The sequence below is a fragment of the Capra hircus genome, chromosome 10, assembly GCF_001704415.2.
Source record: "Capra hircus breed San Clemente chromosome 10, ASM170441v1, whole genome shotgun sequence".
NCBI classification, from domain to species: Eukaryota; Metazoa; Chordata; class Mammalia; order Artiodactyla; family Bovidae; genus Capra; species Capra hircus.
The window spans coordinates 37,600,962-37,621,478 of record NC_030817.1 but is presented as its reverse complement, the minus strand read 5'-3'; the positions used below and the strand labels follow the sequence as shown (position 1 = coordinate 37,621,478).

Genomic DNA, 20,517 nt, shown 5'->3' with positions numbered 1-20,517 from the left:
AGTGATGGATGTTAACTAAACTTATTGTGGTGATCATGTCACAATACATATAAATACGGAATCATTATGGTGTATACCTGATGTTTACATTTATGTGTCAATCATATCTCAACTTTAAATCTCTAGAGGTAATTTTGATTCCAACTTTTTCTTGAGACCTTGCAGCTGAGGGAAAGGGTAGGAAGAGGAGAAAGACACCTTATTTCTCTAACGACAGGCAGTTCTATATGCAGCAAGGTAGCTGCTGGCTACACATGACGTCTGTGAGTAAGTGCTTTTCATTTCATTACAGCAATAACCAAAAATAGTAAATCCATATGCGATACTATTATAATGATAAAGGAACTTAGGACTTATGTATTTACTCTGTGTCTTACATCAGGAAGAAATTAAACTAGTGAATTTAGCAATCTGAATCACATGTGTACGAGTGGGCTTGGTGAAGAACACAAATAATTAAATAAAGTTTAGATTAAAATAAAATACACTTACAGGCCTATGAAATGTAAAAGCTTTAAAATGGGCATACCAAAATACAATGCTGCCTTTCCTTTACGCTAAATTACAGTTCAATAATAAAGAGATAGTAGCATTTATGAGTCACTACACAAAACAGTGATCCAGGATCTATTTATAACAAAATGATAAACTATACAGCAATAAAATCCAATGTTCAAAATCAATGTTATCAAGTAGAGTACAAGTCTAATAGAAGACAGGTAACATAAATTACCTATATAATTATGTAATATACATACTGCATATGTATCTCAAAAATTATGGGGCTGAGGAAATGGGAAATAAAAGAATGGAGAAGGGTACTCAGGTAAAATAATAAAACAAATTTTGTTTAAAAGCAGAATTTTCTTAAGAGTTTCCAGTTAAACATGTAGGTTGAGTTCCTGCATTTACATTCACTGTTTTCCAAAAATCATACCAAAATGTAAAGAAATAAAATATGAACCTAAAAGGACAAAACAGGAGAAAAACATCAGATCAGCAACATCAGAAAAATGTTGAGACAAAAGCCAGATGGGAGACAAGCAAATACTTAGTAAACAGAAAATCAAGGTGTCTGCAGGAGATACCAATGGGAAACACATGGACTCACTATGCTAAACATCAAGCATGATCATGTGCTCAAAAAAGAGACAAGAAAAATGAACCCTGTCCCATACTGAATTACACCTACCCCTCAGATACACACCCTTTAGGATTCCTTGGAGGAAAATCTGAAAAGCCCTAGAGAAAAGATCCTTTAGATACTGACATTTGAAAAGGCTTGCTCAATGTCCAAATACCCCTTAGAGGGACAAGCTAAACAAGCTAAACCCCATTCAACTAGAGCTTCTTATCAGGTATCTGTATGAATGGACAATCAGTGACTGATAGACATTATAGAAAGGAATCTGTGGCAGGCAGCCCCTTAAAATTCTTGCTCCTGGTTATACAATCATACACTAATCTAGCAACTGCCGTGAAGAGACTTTGCAAATGGAATTAAGGTTACTGATCAACTGATTTTAGGGAGATTATCCTGAATTCTCTCAGTGGGTCCAAAGCAATCACAAGAAGTCTGTCTAACAGAAAAGCAAAGCAGAAGGAAGTAGAGGGGAGATAAGACAGGAGAAGTCATATAGACTTGAGAAGTAAGAAGAGCTGGACTTGCTGTTGCTGACTCTGAAAAAGGAGGAGGGTCACAAGTCAAGGAATTCAGGAGGCCTCTAGAAGCTAACAAGGAGATCAAACCAGTCAATCCTAAAGAAATCAACCCTGAATATTCACTGGAAGGACTGATGCTGAAGCTGAAGCGCCAATACTTTGGCCACCTGATGCAAAGAGCTGACTCATTAGAAAAGACCCTGATGCTGGGTGAGATTGAAGGCAGGAGGAGAAGGGGGCAACAGAGAGGATGAGATGGTTGGATGGCATCATCAACTCAATGGACATGAATTTGAGCAAACTCCAGGGGACAGTGGAGGACAGGGAAGCCTGGTGTGCTGCAGTCCATGGGGCTGCAAAGAGTTGGACACGACTTAGCAACTAACAACAAGACAGAGTAGTAAAAATGTGATTTACCCTCCTGCTTTATGTAAACAATAAAGGAACAGGAAAGAAAGTTTTTCAGATATTAGACAACAAGGAGAACAGGAGAGGAGAGAAAAACACAATGAGCTCTTTGGGTATACCAGCTTACTGTCTTGAAGTAGTTCAGGGTGGGGAGGGGGCAAACAGAGTCAGGTCTTGCTGAGTTCAGACATCTGAGATGGAACCCAGGGAGGCCAAGATGACTAGAATTTGTGGGTCAGAGTACCAGAGAGAAGAGGGCTCTGGAGATCTGCAGTTATCCTCTGGAATCTGGGTGAATACGGATCTGTGTACCTGTAAGGGAAAGTTTTCCTAATACACTGGATATTGAGAAGAATCCCCAGAAGAAAATTAGCTCCAGATTAATGGACTTGCCCTTAACATTTAAAAGCAAGTATCAAAAGGATCCAACTGATTCCAGGTAATCTGACTGAAAAATCTGGCAGAAAAAAAAACCCCAAAACCCCAACATTACTTAAAGGAATACACAAAGAAATTCAGCCAACAGTGTAAAATTAACAGACTCTAACATTCAAACAGAAATTACCAGGCAAAAAAGAGGCAGGAAAATACAGCCCATTATCAGAAGCAAAGTTGAAGGGGGTTGTAACAGATTATATAATCAATTATAGAATTGATGATATAAACAATTATAGAATCAGTAATCAAAGATATGAAAATGGCTATTATAAGTACACTCCACATGTTTAAGAACGGAAACGCATAAAAATAAAGAAAAAAATTAAACCTTATGTATTTTTAAAAGGCCAAAACCAAACTTCTAGTGATGAAAACTACATCTGAAATGAACACTGGATGGGATTAACAGAAGATCAATGAATTTGAAGATAGCAATGAACACTTTCCAAGATGAAACTGAGAATAAAGACCAAAAAAAGGAGAACATCAGCAACTTACAGAAGAATAACAATTGCTCTAGCATATATGAAACAAGTCCAGCAAATGATAGCAAGTGTGGGAAGGGACACCAAAAATTATCTGAAGAACTAATGGTTGAAAATTACACAAATTTGATAACTATAAATCCATAAATTTAAGAATTACAATAAAAACAGAATAAACTTAAAACTAGGCCAGGACACATCAGAATATGAAGTAAAGTCAGACAAGGAGAAATATTCATGTATCACTTATAAGTGGAATCTAAAAAAATGACACAAATGAACTTTTCATTTACTCTTAATAAGGCTCTTCACTTGTAAAGCCTGCATGTCAGAACTTACCTTATATATAAAAGAACTTGGCATGCCTTTGCCAGAAGGGTTTCTTTAAAAAAGGAAAGTAAAATATAACAAAGAACCTCATTTAATCACTACACAGGAGCATTTTCTTATATAACAGAAGAAATAATTCTTACCAAATAAAATACTAAGAAAGTAGTCTGCCAAAAGTCACACAAGAAAAAAAACAGACAATCTGAGTAAGCCTGTACCTATTAAAAAATTGAATCAATAATAACCTTCTAAAACAGAAAGCACTAGGGCCAGACAGGTTCACTTAAATTCTACCAAACATTTTTTCTAGTTTTATTGAGGTATGCCTGACGTATCTCAGGTATGTCACACAACACTGTATAAGTTTAAGGTGTAGCATAATGACTTGACTTACACATACTGTGAACTTACACATACTGATCACCACAGTATTTCCCGTGTTAAGAACTTAGGATCTACTCTCTTAACAAATTTCAAATAAACCATACAGTAGTGTTAACTCTCGTCAACATGCATATACCACATCGCCAAGTGCTTAACTTATCTTGCACCTTTTGACCTTGTTTGCATGTCTTGGCTATTATAAATAATGCTGCTATGAACATGGGGGTGCGGTTACTGCTCTGACCCAATGTTTTAATTTCCTTCGGCTATGTTCCCAGAAGTGGAACTGCTGGGTCATATGGGAGAGTCTACTTTTAGTTTTTTGAGGAACCTCCACAGTTTTCCATAGTGGCTACACCAATTTACAGTCCCACCAAGAGTGCCCAAGGGTTCTCTTTTCTCTACATCCTTGCCAGCATGTTATCACTTGTCTTTTTGATGATAGCCATTCTAATAAGACTAACATCACCAACTCGATGGACATGAGTTTGAGCAAGCTCCAGGAGCTGGTGATGGACAGGGAAGCCTGGCGTGCTTGTAGTCCATGGGGTCGCAGAGTCGGACACGACTGAGCGACTGAACTGAATTCTAACGAGTAAGCTGTATCTCCTGTGGTTTGAATTTGTATTTCCCTAATGATCAGCGGTGCTGTGCACATTTTCACGTACCTCGTTGACCATTTGTAAAACTCCTTTGGAAAATGTCTATTCAGGTCTTTTGCCCATTTTTAAAATTGGGTTATTTGGGGGATTTTGATATTGAGCTCTTTATATATTTTGGATATTAACTCCTTATAAGATATATGGCTTGCAGATATTTTTTCCTATTCCATAGATTATACTTCATTTTGCTGATCATTTCTTTTGCTGCATAGAAATTTTGCTGTGTGATGTAATCCCACCTGTTTATTTCTGCCTGTGCTTTAGATGCTATATCCAAAAAATCATTGCCAAAAGAAATTATACTAATACTCTACAATCTCTTTCAGAAGACAGAAGCAGAGGAAATACTTCCTAATTCATTCTATGAGGCTAGCATTACTTTTAATACTAAAATCAAACAAAGACATTGCAAGAAAACTATAGAACAATATCTCTAATGAACATAAATGCAAAAATATTTAATAAACTATTAGCAAATCAAATTCAATAATGTATTTATAAAAAATAATTACACACCATACCATTAAAGAAATAACTGATAAGCTAGACTTTATAAAAATTAAAAATTTCTGCTCTGTGAAAGAAACTGCCAAAGAAAAAGAAGATAAGCCACTGACCAGGATAAAATATTTGCAAGTCATATATGACAAAAGATTGTTACCCAAAGTATACAAATAACTATTAAAATATAACAGTAAAAAAAAAACAAAAAGCTTGACTAAAAAATAGGGCACAGACTTTTAAACAGACACCTCACCAAAGATGTATAGGTGGTGAATGAACATATAAAAATATGTCCGACATTATATGTCATCATTAAAATGCAAAATTATAACAGTGCTAAGCCACTACACATCTATCAGAATGTCCACAATAGAGAATACTGACAACACCAAATGCTGGTGAGGATTAGAGCAATGAAAACTCTCATTCACTACTGAATGTGAACACAACATGACATAGCTACTTTGGGAGACAGTTTAGCAGTTTCCCACAAAACTAAGCATTTTCCTACCATGTGGTCCAACAACCATTTGCCTTAGAATCTACCCAAAGGAGTAAAAGACACAAGTTCACAAAAAAAAAAACCTGCACATAAATGTTTACAGCACCTTATTATAGTTGCAAAACTTGGAAACAACAAAGATATCTCTCAGTAGATGTGGAAAGTAAACTGGCACATACAGACAACGGGATATTATTCAGCGCTTTAAAAAAAATGAGTTATCAAGCCATCAAAGGACATGAAGGAAACGTAAATCTGTATTACTAAGCAAAAGATAATCTGAAAAAGCTATATATGATTCCAACTGTAAGACATTCTGTAAAAAGCAGAATTACGTAGACAGTAGAGAGATGAACTGTTGCCATGGGTTGGTAGTGGAGGGATGGAAAGGCAGAGCACTGATTTAGAGAACAGTAAAACTATTCTGTATGGTATTATAATAATGGTTGTACATTTGTCCAAACTTGTGGACTATACAATATCAAGAGTAAACCCTAATGTACACCATGGAGTCTGGGTCATAATGATGTGTCAATGAAGGTTTATCATTGTAACAAATGTCCCACGCTGGTATGGAGTGTTGACAGTGGGGAGGTTGTATGTGTGGGAATGAGAGTAAACAGGAACACTCTGTACTTTCTGCTCTATCTTGCTGTGAACCTAAAACTACTCTAAAAAAAGTTTATTAATTAAAAAAAATTGATAAGTGATATAAACAAGCAATTCTAAAAAGAAACTGAAACAGCCAGTTGAGACATAAAAACATAGTTATCTTCATAAACTAAAATTTTTTTTCACTCAGAGAAACAAACACTAAAAACTGACAACACTCAAGTGTTAGTGATGGCTTCGGGCAGTGGGTTTTCACACACTGCGAGTTGGAATGTAAACCGGTACAACCACTTGGGAGTGCAATTTGACAGTATCCGAAATGAATCATGTATACACTTAGAACAATTCTACCTTCTACTTTTACACAAACACAAAAGAGAAATTCCACCACACATGTACAAAATAATGTAAGATACTGAAAAACAACTACAGCAACATATTTTTTGAGTATATACACTCACAGACATGAATATGTATATGTGCATGTGTATTTATGTATTTTCAAAAGTACTGGAAAGATACACACTAACCTTATGACAGTAGCTGCTTTATAAAGGGAAATTAGACAAGAATACGAATCAAGACTTTACCTATATTATTTGACTTTAAAAGGTTAGCAAAATGACAAAACATCAACTATTAATTCTAGTGATATTTAGGTGAATGTTACATAAGTCTTAGTATTTTTCTGTATTTTTATTTTCCTTCTTAGAAATTCCATTAAACATAAAAATCCTTATAATTTGAGTTATTAGATCAAAACAGTACTGTCCTGTATTTCCCCCAAATCTATGATACAACAGAATTATGTACTAATGATGACAATGATTCAGATTTTCTCTGATGGTTAAATACTTCCTGTCATATGACAGAACTGGGTCAACCAAATGTAATCCACATCTCATTTCAGAAAACATAAACAGAACTGCTACAAGAGTGGTCAAAGCGTAGACTGGTTAAGGAAGGATGCCAACACACGTGGTCATTTCCTTAGGAACTGTGTCAGCCCTTCAGCGAAGGAAGTGACACAATCTGCCTGAATCAATGCAAATACTGATTTGCACTGAAACACTACAAAAGCTACATTCCTCAGAAAATAATGCCTGTTCCCTTCTCCTTTCCATAAAAATAAAGTCATCAGAAGGAGGTATTTAATAATAATAAATATACGATATACTTCTAGAAAGGAAAGAGCTCTACCAGACTCCTGTTTTAGTTTAACTCAGTATTTCTTTATCTTAAATATAAAAACGTTAAAGAATAAAGCAATAATTTCACATATGCACAAGCACAGCTTGCTCACCCCAATCCCTACTCTTTGAGATAAACTCTATGTCAGCCATATACATATCATAAAACTCATAATTTCATGAAGAATTGATATAGTACTTACTAAATGTCTTACAGATGTCAGAAACAGCTTTGAAGACTCTATCAGAGAAATTCACTTTCACCTTCACATACTTCATGTTGGGAAGTTGCAGGCGGAGCAGCTTGTGCTGGGGGGTGAACTGAAGCTTAGCATCTGCCTGAATGCCGTACTTATCCAAGGTCCAATGCGTCTTGAGAAGCCAAGTTCTCTTCTTTTCCCACCACAGAGCATGGTCAGACCAATCTTTTTTAACATCTATTAAAAAAACAAACAAAACACTTAAAAATCTGCAGGACTGCCTTGAGAGAAATTACAAGCAGAAAACTAAGTAACTCGGTATTTAATATGAACAATTAGTTAAATACTAAATGCCTGTTATGTGGTAAGTAATACTAAAGAAATACTAAAAGAAATACCAAACAGCTGAGAAAACACTCTGCCCTTGAAAGCTAATATAGAAGACAGCAGAGGCAGAATACACAGAGTAATTAATAATGCTTAAAGTAGACACACACATGACAAAGTATGACACACATATGACAGAGTATGGACTCTGTAAGCATTCAGAGAACAAGGAAGACCCTGGGGATTGGAATCCAAAGGATGAATAAATAATGAGATGGAGTTGGTGGATTCTTAGCCCAGCTTTGAGCAATGGACAATATTCTGATGATAAAGCTGGTGAGAAAGCTGAGGCATATGAGGCTGCAGAAGCATCCTGAGGCTAAGGGGTGGTGAGAAGTAAGATGGAACAAAAATGAACAAAAACCACTATCTTAGGTAAAGAGGAGCCTGGAAAAGAAAACATCCATGAGTAACACTTAACTTGAGAGAAAACAAAAACAAAAAAACTACATTCCAACCACACCCCCCAATATATTTTGGCACAAGAAAAAACATAAAAAAAAAGAAGAAACATTAATACCCGTTAAACTATTTAACACTCATATACAATTAAATTAAAAGAAACTAAATAAAGAAAGAGTTGGACTATAAAGCGAGCTGAGTGCTGAAGAACTGATGCTTTTGAACTGGGGCGTTGGAGAAGACTCGAGAGTCCCTTGGACTGTAAGGATATCCAACCAGTCCATTCTAAAGGAGATCAGTCCTGGGTGTTCTTTGGAAGGAATGATGCTAAAGCTGAAACTCCAGTACTTTGGCCACCTCATGCAAAGAGTTGACTCATTGGAAAAGACTCTGATGCTGGGAGGGATTGGGGGCAGGAGAAGGGGATGAGAGGATGAGATGGCTGGATGGCATCACTGACTCGATGGACATGAGTGTGAGTGAACTCCAGGAGTTGGTGATGGACAGCGAGGCCTGGTATGCTGCAATCCATGGGGTTGCAAAGAGTTGGACCCGACTGAGCAACTGAACTGAACTGAAATAAAGAAAATGTAATTTACAAAAGATTTGGCTACCTCCAGATACAGCAGATCATAGCAATAAATTTACAAATAAAATCCAATTTCTGCTGGTTATTAAAGTAGCAATAAAAGTAAAGAATGTGGGGATCAATTATATGATGAACTAAGAACCAAAAAGGGGGAACAGGATATTAAAACAACAACAACATAGCAAAACCAAGCTTTCCAGAGAGCGAGGAAAAATAAAACTATCATCATGATTTGATATAAAGCTCATTTTAATACAGTTTTAAAAAGAACTGGTCTGTTTTAAGAAGATAAGTTTAAAAGTATATACTAAACCTGAAACTTTTTTTAGCACAACTTGTCTCCCTGAAAGCCTCAGATAGTAAAACATCAAATTACCACACTATGAGCCTAGAAACACCTTCTATAATGGTGAAAGGTAACTGATATAATTCTCCTCACTATGGAAGAAACAGATCACAAGAGGGAAAAAGACCTTCAATTCCCCCAGATAGTAAAAAAATATTTTAATGAGTAAGTACTTTAATGGGAAAACTGTGACTTGTGATTTTACCGCATTTTGAAATTTCAGTATTTGTTTTGGGAAAGCCCTGTCAATTATGTTATTTGAAGATTGGCTGCAGAAATACATATTTTACAACTACTTACTTGTGACAAAATGTACTCAATATATAGTACCTAGTCTCTTAAATTACTTTCCAGCACAGAATTTATCAACTTTTAGAAACAGTAAATCCAATCTTGCTCACAAGCAGATAACCAAGACTGGGACCTTTTTGTATACTATGAGGTAAATGTCTCACATGTTACAGATGGTTTACTGTATTCTTTAGGAACAAAGAGCCGAAGACAGAACAAGGTCATTTGTAAAGAATGACAGTAACCACTGCAGAGTAAGGCTGAGCTGAATTGAAGAAATGGTAGATTGATATCTAATACTTTCTTTTTCAGCCCATTCACTTCTGCTACCAATGTTAATCTTTAAGGAAGCCAAAACATGTATGTCCAGTGCAGGGAGAAGAGAGGGAAAGGCTGTACGCTGCTAATAATAGTAGTTTTGTTAATACTGACTTAAGTCATTTGGATTTCCTTTGTCTTAAATCAAAAGACAACCCTGAAATAAGAACTCTGGTGCAAGTAGCATATTGAGGTTGGATGGGGGAGGGGGAGATCCCAGGAAGCATACCTGAGGGGATTAGGAAAAGTGAGACGTGGGAGAAAAGTCGTTAACTTCTGTGGATAACTGGAGTTCAGTCCTGCAAGAGCCCCTCTGAGGAATCACATAAAACATGACTTAGAATTCTCCTCCTAAGGAAAGAGAAAGCTGGGGGATCTATCCAGTTGGTTGAGGACTGCTCTTAGGGCCATGAAATTCCCAGCATTTCCCCAGCTGCCATGCATGGGGCTGACCACCCTGCACTCAAGCACTTAACTCACCAAACCCTAAATATTTACTACATGGATTTTCACAGAAAGACTTCATAGGCCCAGATTCAATAAAATCTCAACCTTGCATCAATTAGGCTTCAAACGCTGACCTCAGAAACAAGTACTTCCTATGATCTTCCTCTTTAGAATCGAAACCTCCCCGTCAATTCCACCTTGGTTTTTTACACCAAAGCAACAGTCCCCCTGCATCTATTAAGAATAAACATAGGGGAGAAGGACATGTAATCTAAAGATTATGTACTAGAAACACTATGAACAGTTTGTTTACCCACAGAAAGAGAAAGACTCTCTTACTGACTGGAACAGTGGTAAGATCAGTCTTTTTTACCAACAGAAAACAGTGGGTAAGTAGCAATATAGGAAAGAAAAATTACTCCAACTAAAAACAGAAACGGGACACCAGGAGAGATCTGAAGTGTCAACACTGCACACACCAGCAAACAAAAACAGAAAAGCGGGCACTCTGACAGTGAAAAAAAGCAATCAGTTTTAGAAGACGGAATAGTTGAAGGGACTATAGTCCAGCGGTTAAGAATCTGCTATCAGTGCAAGAGAGAAATCTGTGTGATGCAATGAAGACCCTGCATGCCACAGCCAAGATCCAAAGCAGCCATAAATAAATAAGACGGAATGATTAACCTGTGATGTTTGTTCCAATACTATAATTTTGGTAGCATTCCTGAAGACTCAAAATGCCAGCGACCTAATCAGCACTAACCACAAGAGAATCAATACTACAAAAGAAACAAACAGTATCTGTAAAATATTCATTAATTACACAAATATCTACTGAACATTTACCAGAAAGCACTATTCTAGTGCTAGAAATACAGTGATGAGAAGAACAAAGTTCCCACATATTTGAAGAAAGCCAATATGACTCAAATTGAAGAGGTAAAACACCAGAGAGCTTGGCAGAAGCCCTGTATACCATAAGGCTGTTCAGCTTTTACTCTTTCTGAGTATGAGAGAAGCCACTAGAGCAGTGTTTTTCAGCCTGCTTGGCATTAGAATTATCTGAGCAACTTTTCAAATAGAGTAATGCCTGGACTCAGCCCAGACCACTTTGGGTGTGGGTCTAAAACTTGATTTTAAGCAGGGGAGTGATTTTTTATTTCAAAGTCATCAAATAATTTAGAAGAATGCAGGGGTAGGGCTGAGCATGACTGAAATTCAGAGGCCATGCAAAAAGTTAGCATGGGAGTGGACAGGATGAAAGTTTGAATTACAATGGCTGGGCAATGAGGAAGTAGAAATAAGGAATACAGACAACTTTTCCTGATCATTTTGCTATACTGGGGAGTAGAATCATGGATGGTAGATGAACAGAAAGGGGATGGCAAGTCCAAGAAGTACTTTCAGTCTTGTTTTTAAGAACAAAAGTTATTTACATTACTTAAATAGTGATAATCCTGTAAAACTTAAAACACATTTCCAACTTTCTTTAATTTGACTGCCCCTCCAGAGAGTCATTGTGTCATAGTGTCATTTCAAAACTTGTTAGACGCTTGACTGAGCTCCCTTAAATATGCAAGACAACATTTTCCTACTTACTAGGAAATCTTTCTTTAGTTTTAGCTCTGTATTACACTGCGTATCTTATTTTGAAGCTAATATCTACACGTCATGTTCCACAGCTGGCTCCACTACAGATATCACAAGAATATATTTATTCTATTCAGAAGTAGCAAAAACAACTTTACACTCTGATGAAAATCCTGAGAAAGATGATGATAAACCAATTGAGAATCATTCACCAAGGCAAATGTAGAGCTAACTGCACCTCAAACATACTTAACTATACAAATCGTGTGTGTGTATGTAAAGCTGTGTATCTTAATGTAATAGATCCTTCATTTCAACCCAGGCAGATTGAAACATTATAAATTTAAGGCCAACAGGATCAGAGCTAGTGCTGGGCAATCCTACCATGTTTCTTCTGCTCACCACTGCATCTCAAACTTGCCAACCCTCCTCTCAAATGCCTGTGTACCCTCCTTCTCCTCAGCAGACAACCATGGATTCTACTTCAGAAAATAGAGACGCCATCGGGTTGAAACTATCTCACCCTAAGGGCCAACCAAATGTACAAAGCTTCTTGCATCTGTGCCGGTATGGGTCTCCCGCCTTGAGTTACGATGAAATGTCTCTCCTCCTAATTATCTGAAAACACCCCAGCTACCCATGCTCTGTTGCCATTCCCACCTTCTAGAAACCACGCACTCCTCACTCTGGCTCCTAGGTATCCCATCCATTCTTGTGACTTTACATGGCCTCTATGCACTTACCTTCCTAGTTTTTATCTCCAGCCTACCCTTCTGCTTAGAGCACCAGTTTATACATCCTACTGACTACCCCACATCTCCACCAGCACGTCTCAGAAGAATGTCAAACTTAATATATGCAAAGTGTGTTGGCCACTCAGTCATGTCCAACTCTTCACGACTCCATGGACTGTAGCCCACCAGGCTCCTCTGTCCATGGAATTCTCCAGGCAAGGATACTGGAGTGGTTGCCACACCCCGACCCAGGGATCGAACCCAGGTCTCCGGCATTGAAGGCAGGTTCTTTACCATCTGAACTACTCAGGAAGGGCCAATATATTCAAAACTTAATCTAATTTTCTCCTAGTTCTACTGTCATTAAATAGCCCTAGGAACCAACCCAAGCTGCTCATGCTAGAAAGCTAAAAGTAGTGAATTCTCTTTCCCTAGTCTGCACATTCATCAAGCCCCTCAGCTCCACTTCCCAAAATCTCCACTTCAGTCTCCATTGGCACCATCCTATTTCAGGTCATCATTATTATCTCTTACACCAACTACTGCCAAGAGCCTCCTGTCTAGTCTCCATGATTCCATCCAAAGTGATCTATTTAACACTTTCACGTCAATCCCCCTGCTGAAAATCTTTTAACAGCTTGCAACTGCGCTGAGAATGAAAACCAAATGACTTTCAGTCTACAAACTTTCACCCAGCACAGCCCATCCACTCTTCCATACTGATCTTCCTGTGCCAAGGCCACACCTACCTTCTTTTTATTCCAAGAACTGTCTGGTAAGTAAGCTTTTTTTGCCTCGGTGGCTTTGCAAGTGTCACTCCACTCTCTGAATGTCTAGTTTTCTCTTGTCTCCCGAATTTTAAATTCCACAGTCTCAGAGAAGCTTTTCTTAACCATTCTAAGACTTCCAGTGTCCTATGTCCCTCTTTTATTCTCTATTTCAGTACACTGTAATATCACTTATCAAAATGTGCATTCGTTTTGTTTGTTGTTCCTGGGATGGGGGGGGTTTCTTAATTTCCTACTAAACACTGAGAAGACAAGGACAATGCCTATTTTGATCACCATTATATTCCTAGCACATTGCACAGGTGACTGGCACACGTTTGATAAATGAATCCTCATATTGAAAATTGTAAAGATCCTTCATTACATCAAGAAAACATTAATCCCAGAATAAACCTACCTAAGAAGACACAAGACTTGTACTCTGAAAACTATAAGATGCCGATGAAAGAAATTGAAGAAGACGTAAACAGATGGAGAGATAAGCCATGTTCATGGACTGGACGAATCGACAGTCAAAATGACTATACTACCAAGGCAATCTACAGAGTCAATGCAATCCCTATCAAAGCACCAATGGCATTTTTCACAAAACTAGAAAAAAAAACCCTCAAAATTTGTATGGAGACACAAAAGACCCCAAACAGCCAACGCAATCTTGAAAAAGAAAAACAGAGCTGGAGGTATCTGGCTCCCTGACTTCAGACTATACCACAAAGCTACAGTCGTCAAAACAGTATGGTACTGGCCAATAATAGAAACATAGATCAATGGAACAGTACAGAGAACCCAGAAATAAGCCCATTCACCTATGGTCGATTAATCTATGACAAAGGCAGAACTACACAATGTTGGAAAGACAGGCTCTTCATCAAATGGTGCTGGGAAAACTGGACAGCCGCGTGCAAAGAAATGGTATTAGATCATTCCTTAACTCCAGACACAAAAATAAGCTCAAAATGGATTAAAGACCTAAATGTGAGACTGGATACTATAAAACTCTCAGAGAAAATCATAAGCAGAACACTCTCTAACATAAATCACAGCAACACCTTTTCTGATTTCTCTCCTAAAATAATGAAAATAAAAGCAAAAATAAACAAATGAGACCTAAACTCAAAAGCCTTTACACAGCAAAGGAAACAATAAACAAAATGAAAAGACAACCTACAGATTGGGAGAAAATATTTGCAAATGATGTGACCAATAAGGGATTAGTCTCCAAAATTGAGAAACAGCTCATGACACTTAACAGCATCAAAACAAACAACCCACTCAAAAAATGGGCAGAAGACCTGAATAGACATTCCTCCAAGAGGACACATAGATGGCCAATAGGCACATTAAAAGATGTTCAATATCACTCATTATTAGAGAAATACAAATCAAAACTACAGTGAGATATCACCTCACACCGGTCAGAATAGCTATCATCAAAAACCCACAAACAACAAATGCTGGAGAGGTTCTGGAGAGAACGGAAACCTTCTACACTGTTGGTGGGAATATAAATTGGCACAACCATTACGGAGAACAGTATGGAAGTTCCTTAAAAAAAAAAAAACCAAAAAAAAAAACAAAAAAAACTAAAAATAGAGCTACATATGACCCTGCAATCCTGCTCCTGGGCATATGTACAATGGAATATCACTCACCCATTAAAAAGAATGAAAGAATGCCATTTGCCACAACATGGAGAGACCTAGAGAGTGCCATACTGCGTGATGCCAGACAGAAAGAGAAGGGGAAATGTCATATGACATCCTTTACATGTGAAAACAGAAAAGAAATGACCACATGAACGTATTACAAAACAGAAAGAGACTCAGAGACTTAGAAAATGAACTTATGGTTGCAGGGGGAAGGGATAATTAGGGACTTGTGGAATAGTCATGTACACACCGCTATATTTAAAAGGTATAACCAACAAAGACCTATTGTACAGCACGTGCTCAATGGTATGTCCAGCCTAGATGTGAGGCAGGTTTGGGATAGAATGGATACATGTATATGTTGCCTGAGTCCCTTCACTGTTCACTGAAACTACCACAACATTGTTCACTGACTATACCCTAATACAAAATAAAAAGTTTAAAGTCTGGGAAACGAAAAAAAAGAAAACAACAAGGAAGCTACTCTTAAAGCAACATGAAAAATAATATTTAAGATTTATTTAGTTCTATGTTTAAAAATTCATTTTTTCTTCTTCAAATTCAGAATTAAAACATGTCTACACTAAGTGTGGCACAGATTCTCCAAGACATGGAGAATCAAACCATATCGACTTCCTCTTCTTTCTCACATCATCTTTTGCTCAAGACAATCCTTACAGTATGCAACGATTATGTTCAAAAAATTCTTTTGAGTCTTAGAATTTAGATTTGCCCCAAGGAAACATTATAAATAGATTCCAAATCAGACTATTACCCAAATCTAAAATAGTCCAAAGTATACTATGAGAAATATTCCACTAAACTGATATCCTAAGGCTTTTTGCAGAATATATGGTTGATGTTCAGCTAGAGATGTAAGGAAAACTGCTAAGAGGCACCTGCAGTGTGGGCTGGAGGGAAGAGAAGCTTAAAAACAATGGAGGTGTTAAGTGGTGAGGGAGAGAAGCTCTCCTGCTAAAAGTAGCACACTTGGCTACTCCCTCCTCATCCTTCATATACTGTAGGAATTAACTGGCCTCCTTCCTCTTTCCCAGCTAGGATTTATCGCCTTAGGCCAAGGTTTCTTTTTTTGCTTAAAAAAAAAAAAAGTTCCTCACAATAGAAGAGCTTTACCTTCTGCTTTCCTCACCAATTCCTGAAACACAGAACTACTCTCAAGTCCTTGTCTTTTTGATCACTCAGCCTTCCAAAAAAGGAAATAGGCAACCTGGACAAAGTGTTGCTCTTTGGATACACAACCAGTAAATGAAATCGATAAACATTTTCCAAGGACCTGCTATATGCCAGATACTAAGCTAGGCCATGGGAATATATACTTAAGGTACACTTATCTCAGAATTCCCATCCTAGAGGTTCTTGCTGCTCAAGTGAGGAACACAAACAAATATAATGAGATAAAAAGATAAAAGAGCAAAATGCAACAGGAGCAAATAACTTTAAACGTGGAACACTGATTAGGCTCTGAAGAAAAGGGGACATTTTACCTGGGTCTTAATGTGGGAATTCTAACACGTACCAAGAGTAACTGTTCTATAGACAATAGTGGCTCTAAATCAGATGGTTTTATGAAGGTAATTATGATGGGATTACAGAGAGTGAATCAGAAAAAGAACCTGGCATAAGAAATTTACTGCAATATTCTGGGAGTAGGACCTTTTCTAAGGCAGAAGCTAAAAAGGAGCCAAATGTGAGGGATATGTCTAAATTAGAATCACAGGTCTCACTGATACCGATTATAGATGAGAGAGGACAGCTGGAAGGTGAAGAGGAGCGCTAGAAAGATCCTGGCTTGAAAATCAAATGGATGATACCAACAGCACCAAGATTTGTTTCTGAACATTTAGCATGTACCAGTAGCACTTAACATACTCTCACTTAATCCTCACAAAAATGCTAAGTGGTAAATGCTATCACAATTCCTGTTTCAAGAGATGAGACAATCAAAGGACAGAGGAACTGTAAATTTGATCCCTTCTCCAGAGGATCTTCCCGACCCAAGGACTGAACCCAGGTCCCCAGCACCGGGGGCAGATTCTTTCCTGTCTGAGTCACCAGGAAAGCACTATAATTGAGAGGGAGTATAGGTAGGGAGGTAAAGGGATTATTAAATGAAGTGGAAATACCCCAGGGCTTGCCAGAGGGACTGGAGAGTGTTGAGAAGTGAAATATGGAGGCTGTACTTCATTCCTGCCTTTCCTTAAAACGGTACCTGCCATTCCTAACTCAGAGCCAAGTGGCGTGCACTGGCAGCAGGACTCTTGTAGAGGAGACTTCAAGTCATCTTGAAGGGAAAGAGCCGAGTAAAAATTCTGGTGGGAGTTTCAACAAACTTTCCATAAGTCTGACATCATGGATCTTTCGACAACTTGCTTATTAGTTTGTGCCTTTCCCTGCCAGTATCACAGCGGGGCTTACAAAGACCACATAAACTGGGAACTGAAAAAGTCCTTAGGAATCAACCCAATCTAAGTTCTTCCTATAGATAAGGAAACCAGGTTCAGTGGGGTTAGGTTCTTGCTTGAGGCTCTACAGATCCTCAGGGGCAGAGAGATCAGATTCCAGTTCTAATAGGCACCTAACTGAAATCTCAGCTAAGAAGTTGGCATGAAGAAATGGGTTCACAGTCTAAATTTATGTTCACTCACCTCTGCCCAAGGGAAACAAACCCCAGGCAGAGAAACCCTGTCATCAGAGACCGCTCTTTCATTAGGGTCTCAAAGAGCTATGGGGAAATACTCACTCAAACCACTCCATTTCTCTGTTCCAATACTAACCATACACTGGAAACATCAATTTGTATATAATGGACCCCAGTCTTCACAGGCACCAAGAAGCTAATCAGTTCATGATATATCCTAAGATATATATATATATATGTATGTTCAATAGATAATAAGAACTGGACCATGGAAATTGTGATTCAAGTAAGACTGGTTTCAGGAGGCTGTGCCTAGAACCAGCCAACACTGCAAAGTCACTCATCAGTTCACTCTCAAAACACCAAATGTGAAGGAATATTTATATTATGCATATGTTCAACTGATTTAATAATGACAGCTATAGACAATAAAATTCAAAAAGGTTATGGCTGGTAGCTATTTCATTATTTGAAGAATACATATACTACTGAACAAAATTAAACTGAGTTTAAACAAGTGAAGAACAGAAACATTATCAACAGCAAAGAGGCAATTCAGAAAAATGATGTTACTAACCACTTCTTATTTTATATTAGAGATTAAATAAAATCATATTATAAAATGAATATTCTGTATCACATAAAAATAACTGAAACAACTTCTAAATCATTCTTTTCTTCCTTAAGACTGTTCTAGAGAGACCAGAAGTAAATTCCTCAGTTATTTTTAATCTTATTCTAGAAGAGCAACCCTCCTTCCAGAATCATCCTTTACTCTAGAATAATCATCCAAGAGATTCTCAGCAGTGCATTCTATACTACATCAGTACAACACGATCTATGACTTAATTCAAGTAACTATAATAGGATTATTAGTATACTAGAAATAAGTATATTCCTGATTTTCCACAGCAATGAAAAACAGAAAAGAAACTGCTTTTAACAAAGTCCCAGAGCTAACTCAGCTGACATACACTTTTAGTAATCAATAAAATGAAAACAGCAAACACTGGCAATGACGCATGTAAATATTCCAAAACTCAGTAACTGTTGCCCACTCACCCCATCCGTTCAACAAATTAAGTGAAGACTACCAAGATCATGGAAGAGGAAATGGCAACCCACTCCAGTGTTCTTACCTGGGAAATCCCACAGACAGAGGAGCCTGGCTGGCTACAGTCCATGGGTTTGCAAAGAGTTGGACACAACTAAGCGACTAACACTTTCCCTTCATACCAAGATCATGTGTGTTTGCTAAGCCACTCAGTCATGCTTAACTCTTTATACCCCATGGACTGTAGCCCAACAGGCTCCTCTGTCCATGGGCTTCTCCAGACAAGAATACTGGAGTGGGTTGCCATTCCCTTCTCCAGGGGATCTTCTTGACCCAGGGATCAAATCCGTGTCTCTTACGTCTCCTGCACTGGCAAGTGAGTTCTTTACTACTAGTGCCACCTGGGAAGCCCCTCCAAGATGATACAAACAGTAATTATATTAACCTAACCTTTAAAATCTTTAATCTCAGTTCAGTTGCTTAGTCATGTCCGACTCTTTGACCCCAGACTGCAGCACGCCAGGCCTCCCTGTCCATCACCAACTCCTGGGGTTTACTCAAACTCACGTCCATTGAGTTGGTGACACCATCCAACCATCTCATCCTCTGTCGTCCCCTTCTCCTCCCACCTTCAATCTTTCCCAGCATCAGGGTCTTTCCTAAGGAGTCAGTTCTTCATATCAGGTGGCCAAAGGATTGGAGTTTCAGCTTCAGCATCAGTCTTTCCAATGAATATTCAGGACTGATTTCCTTTAGGATGGACTGGTTGGATCTCCCTGCAGTCCAAGGGACTCTCTCCAGAGTCTTCTCCAACACCCCACTTCAAAAGCATCAATTCTTTGGCGCTCAGCTTTCTTTATAGTTCAACTGTCACATCCATACGTGACTACTGGAAAAATCACAGCTTTGACTATACAGACCTTTGTTGGCAAAGTAATGTCTCTGCTTTTTATTATGCTGTTTAGGTTGGTCATAACTTTTCTTCCAAGGAGCAAGCGTCTTTTAATTTCATGGCTGCAGTCACCATCTGCAGTGATTTTCGAGCCTCCCCTCAAAAAAAAATGTTGAATATTTCTCTAAGGCTGAACTTATGTCTCCTTGTTTTTCTTTGTATCCAAATACTATGGAATTTACTTCTCAAATGGCTGTTAAATGTGTCCCTTTTTTTCCTTTTATTACATTGCTTTAGCTCAAGTCCTCAACATCTCGTCTGAACTATAATATCATTTTTTACAAAACTATCTGAGTTACTTTTTAAAATGCAAATTTGATAATTTTACTTCTCTACTTAACTTTCCAAGTCCCTCTGTTGCTGAAGTGTTTTATAACCTCTCAGTGGGTTATATAAATCCTAACCTTCTGTGCACCTTGATGCTTAGTTGTCCCCAGGTTCTACAACTCATGTTCTGGCCTAGTTTGTGAAACACCCTGATGTTTTTTGCCTCCTTGGTTGTATACCTTTCTCTTTCCTTCTCATCAGGGTGACAAAATCCTACATAAAAACCAAATACTGCCATCTCTACATCTTTACTAACCCTCTTGCCAAAGCAGTTAGGTACATCTTAGCATTCTGAATAATGTATCCCAATCAATTATAATTGATTTTATGTAACTCCCTTCCTCCACTCAATTAAGGGTCTTTGGTCTTATTTATCTTGTACTTCAAAGGCAAAAAGCCCAGGGCCTTGTACATGGAATTAAACCAATAAATATTTGTAATATGCAAGTAACATGAAAACTCTTAAACGTACTCATCTATTACTGACCTAGTGAACTGTAGACTGAAGAGTTAGAAGCAAAGTTGGTATTTTATGCAATTAAACAAAAGTATGGTGGTAACTAAAACATGAACCATGTTGTTAGATAACTGGTGTTAACTAAACCAC

General features: G+C 37.8%; 1 protein-coding gene across 7 annotated transcripts in view; it reads right to left on the bottom strand.

The window, feature by feature from the left end:
* Positions 1-20,517, bottom strand: part of FERMT2 (fermitin family member 2) — a 72,765-nt gene that overhangs the window by 35,305 nt on the left and 16,943 nt on the right. For all 7 annotated transcript variants that reach the window (XM_018054132.1, XM_018054131.1, XM_018054133.1 and 4 more), the window contains exon 3: positions 7,381-7,614. In XM_018054132.1, the coding sequence (XP_017909621.1) occupies positions 7,381-7,614 (234 nt within the window). The remainder of the gene's footprint in view (positions 1-7,380; positions 7,615-20,517) is intronic.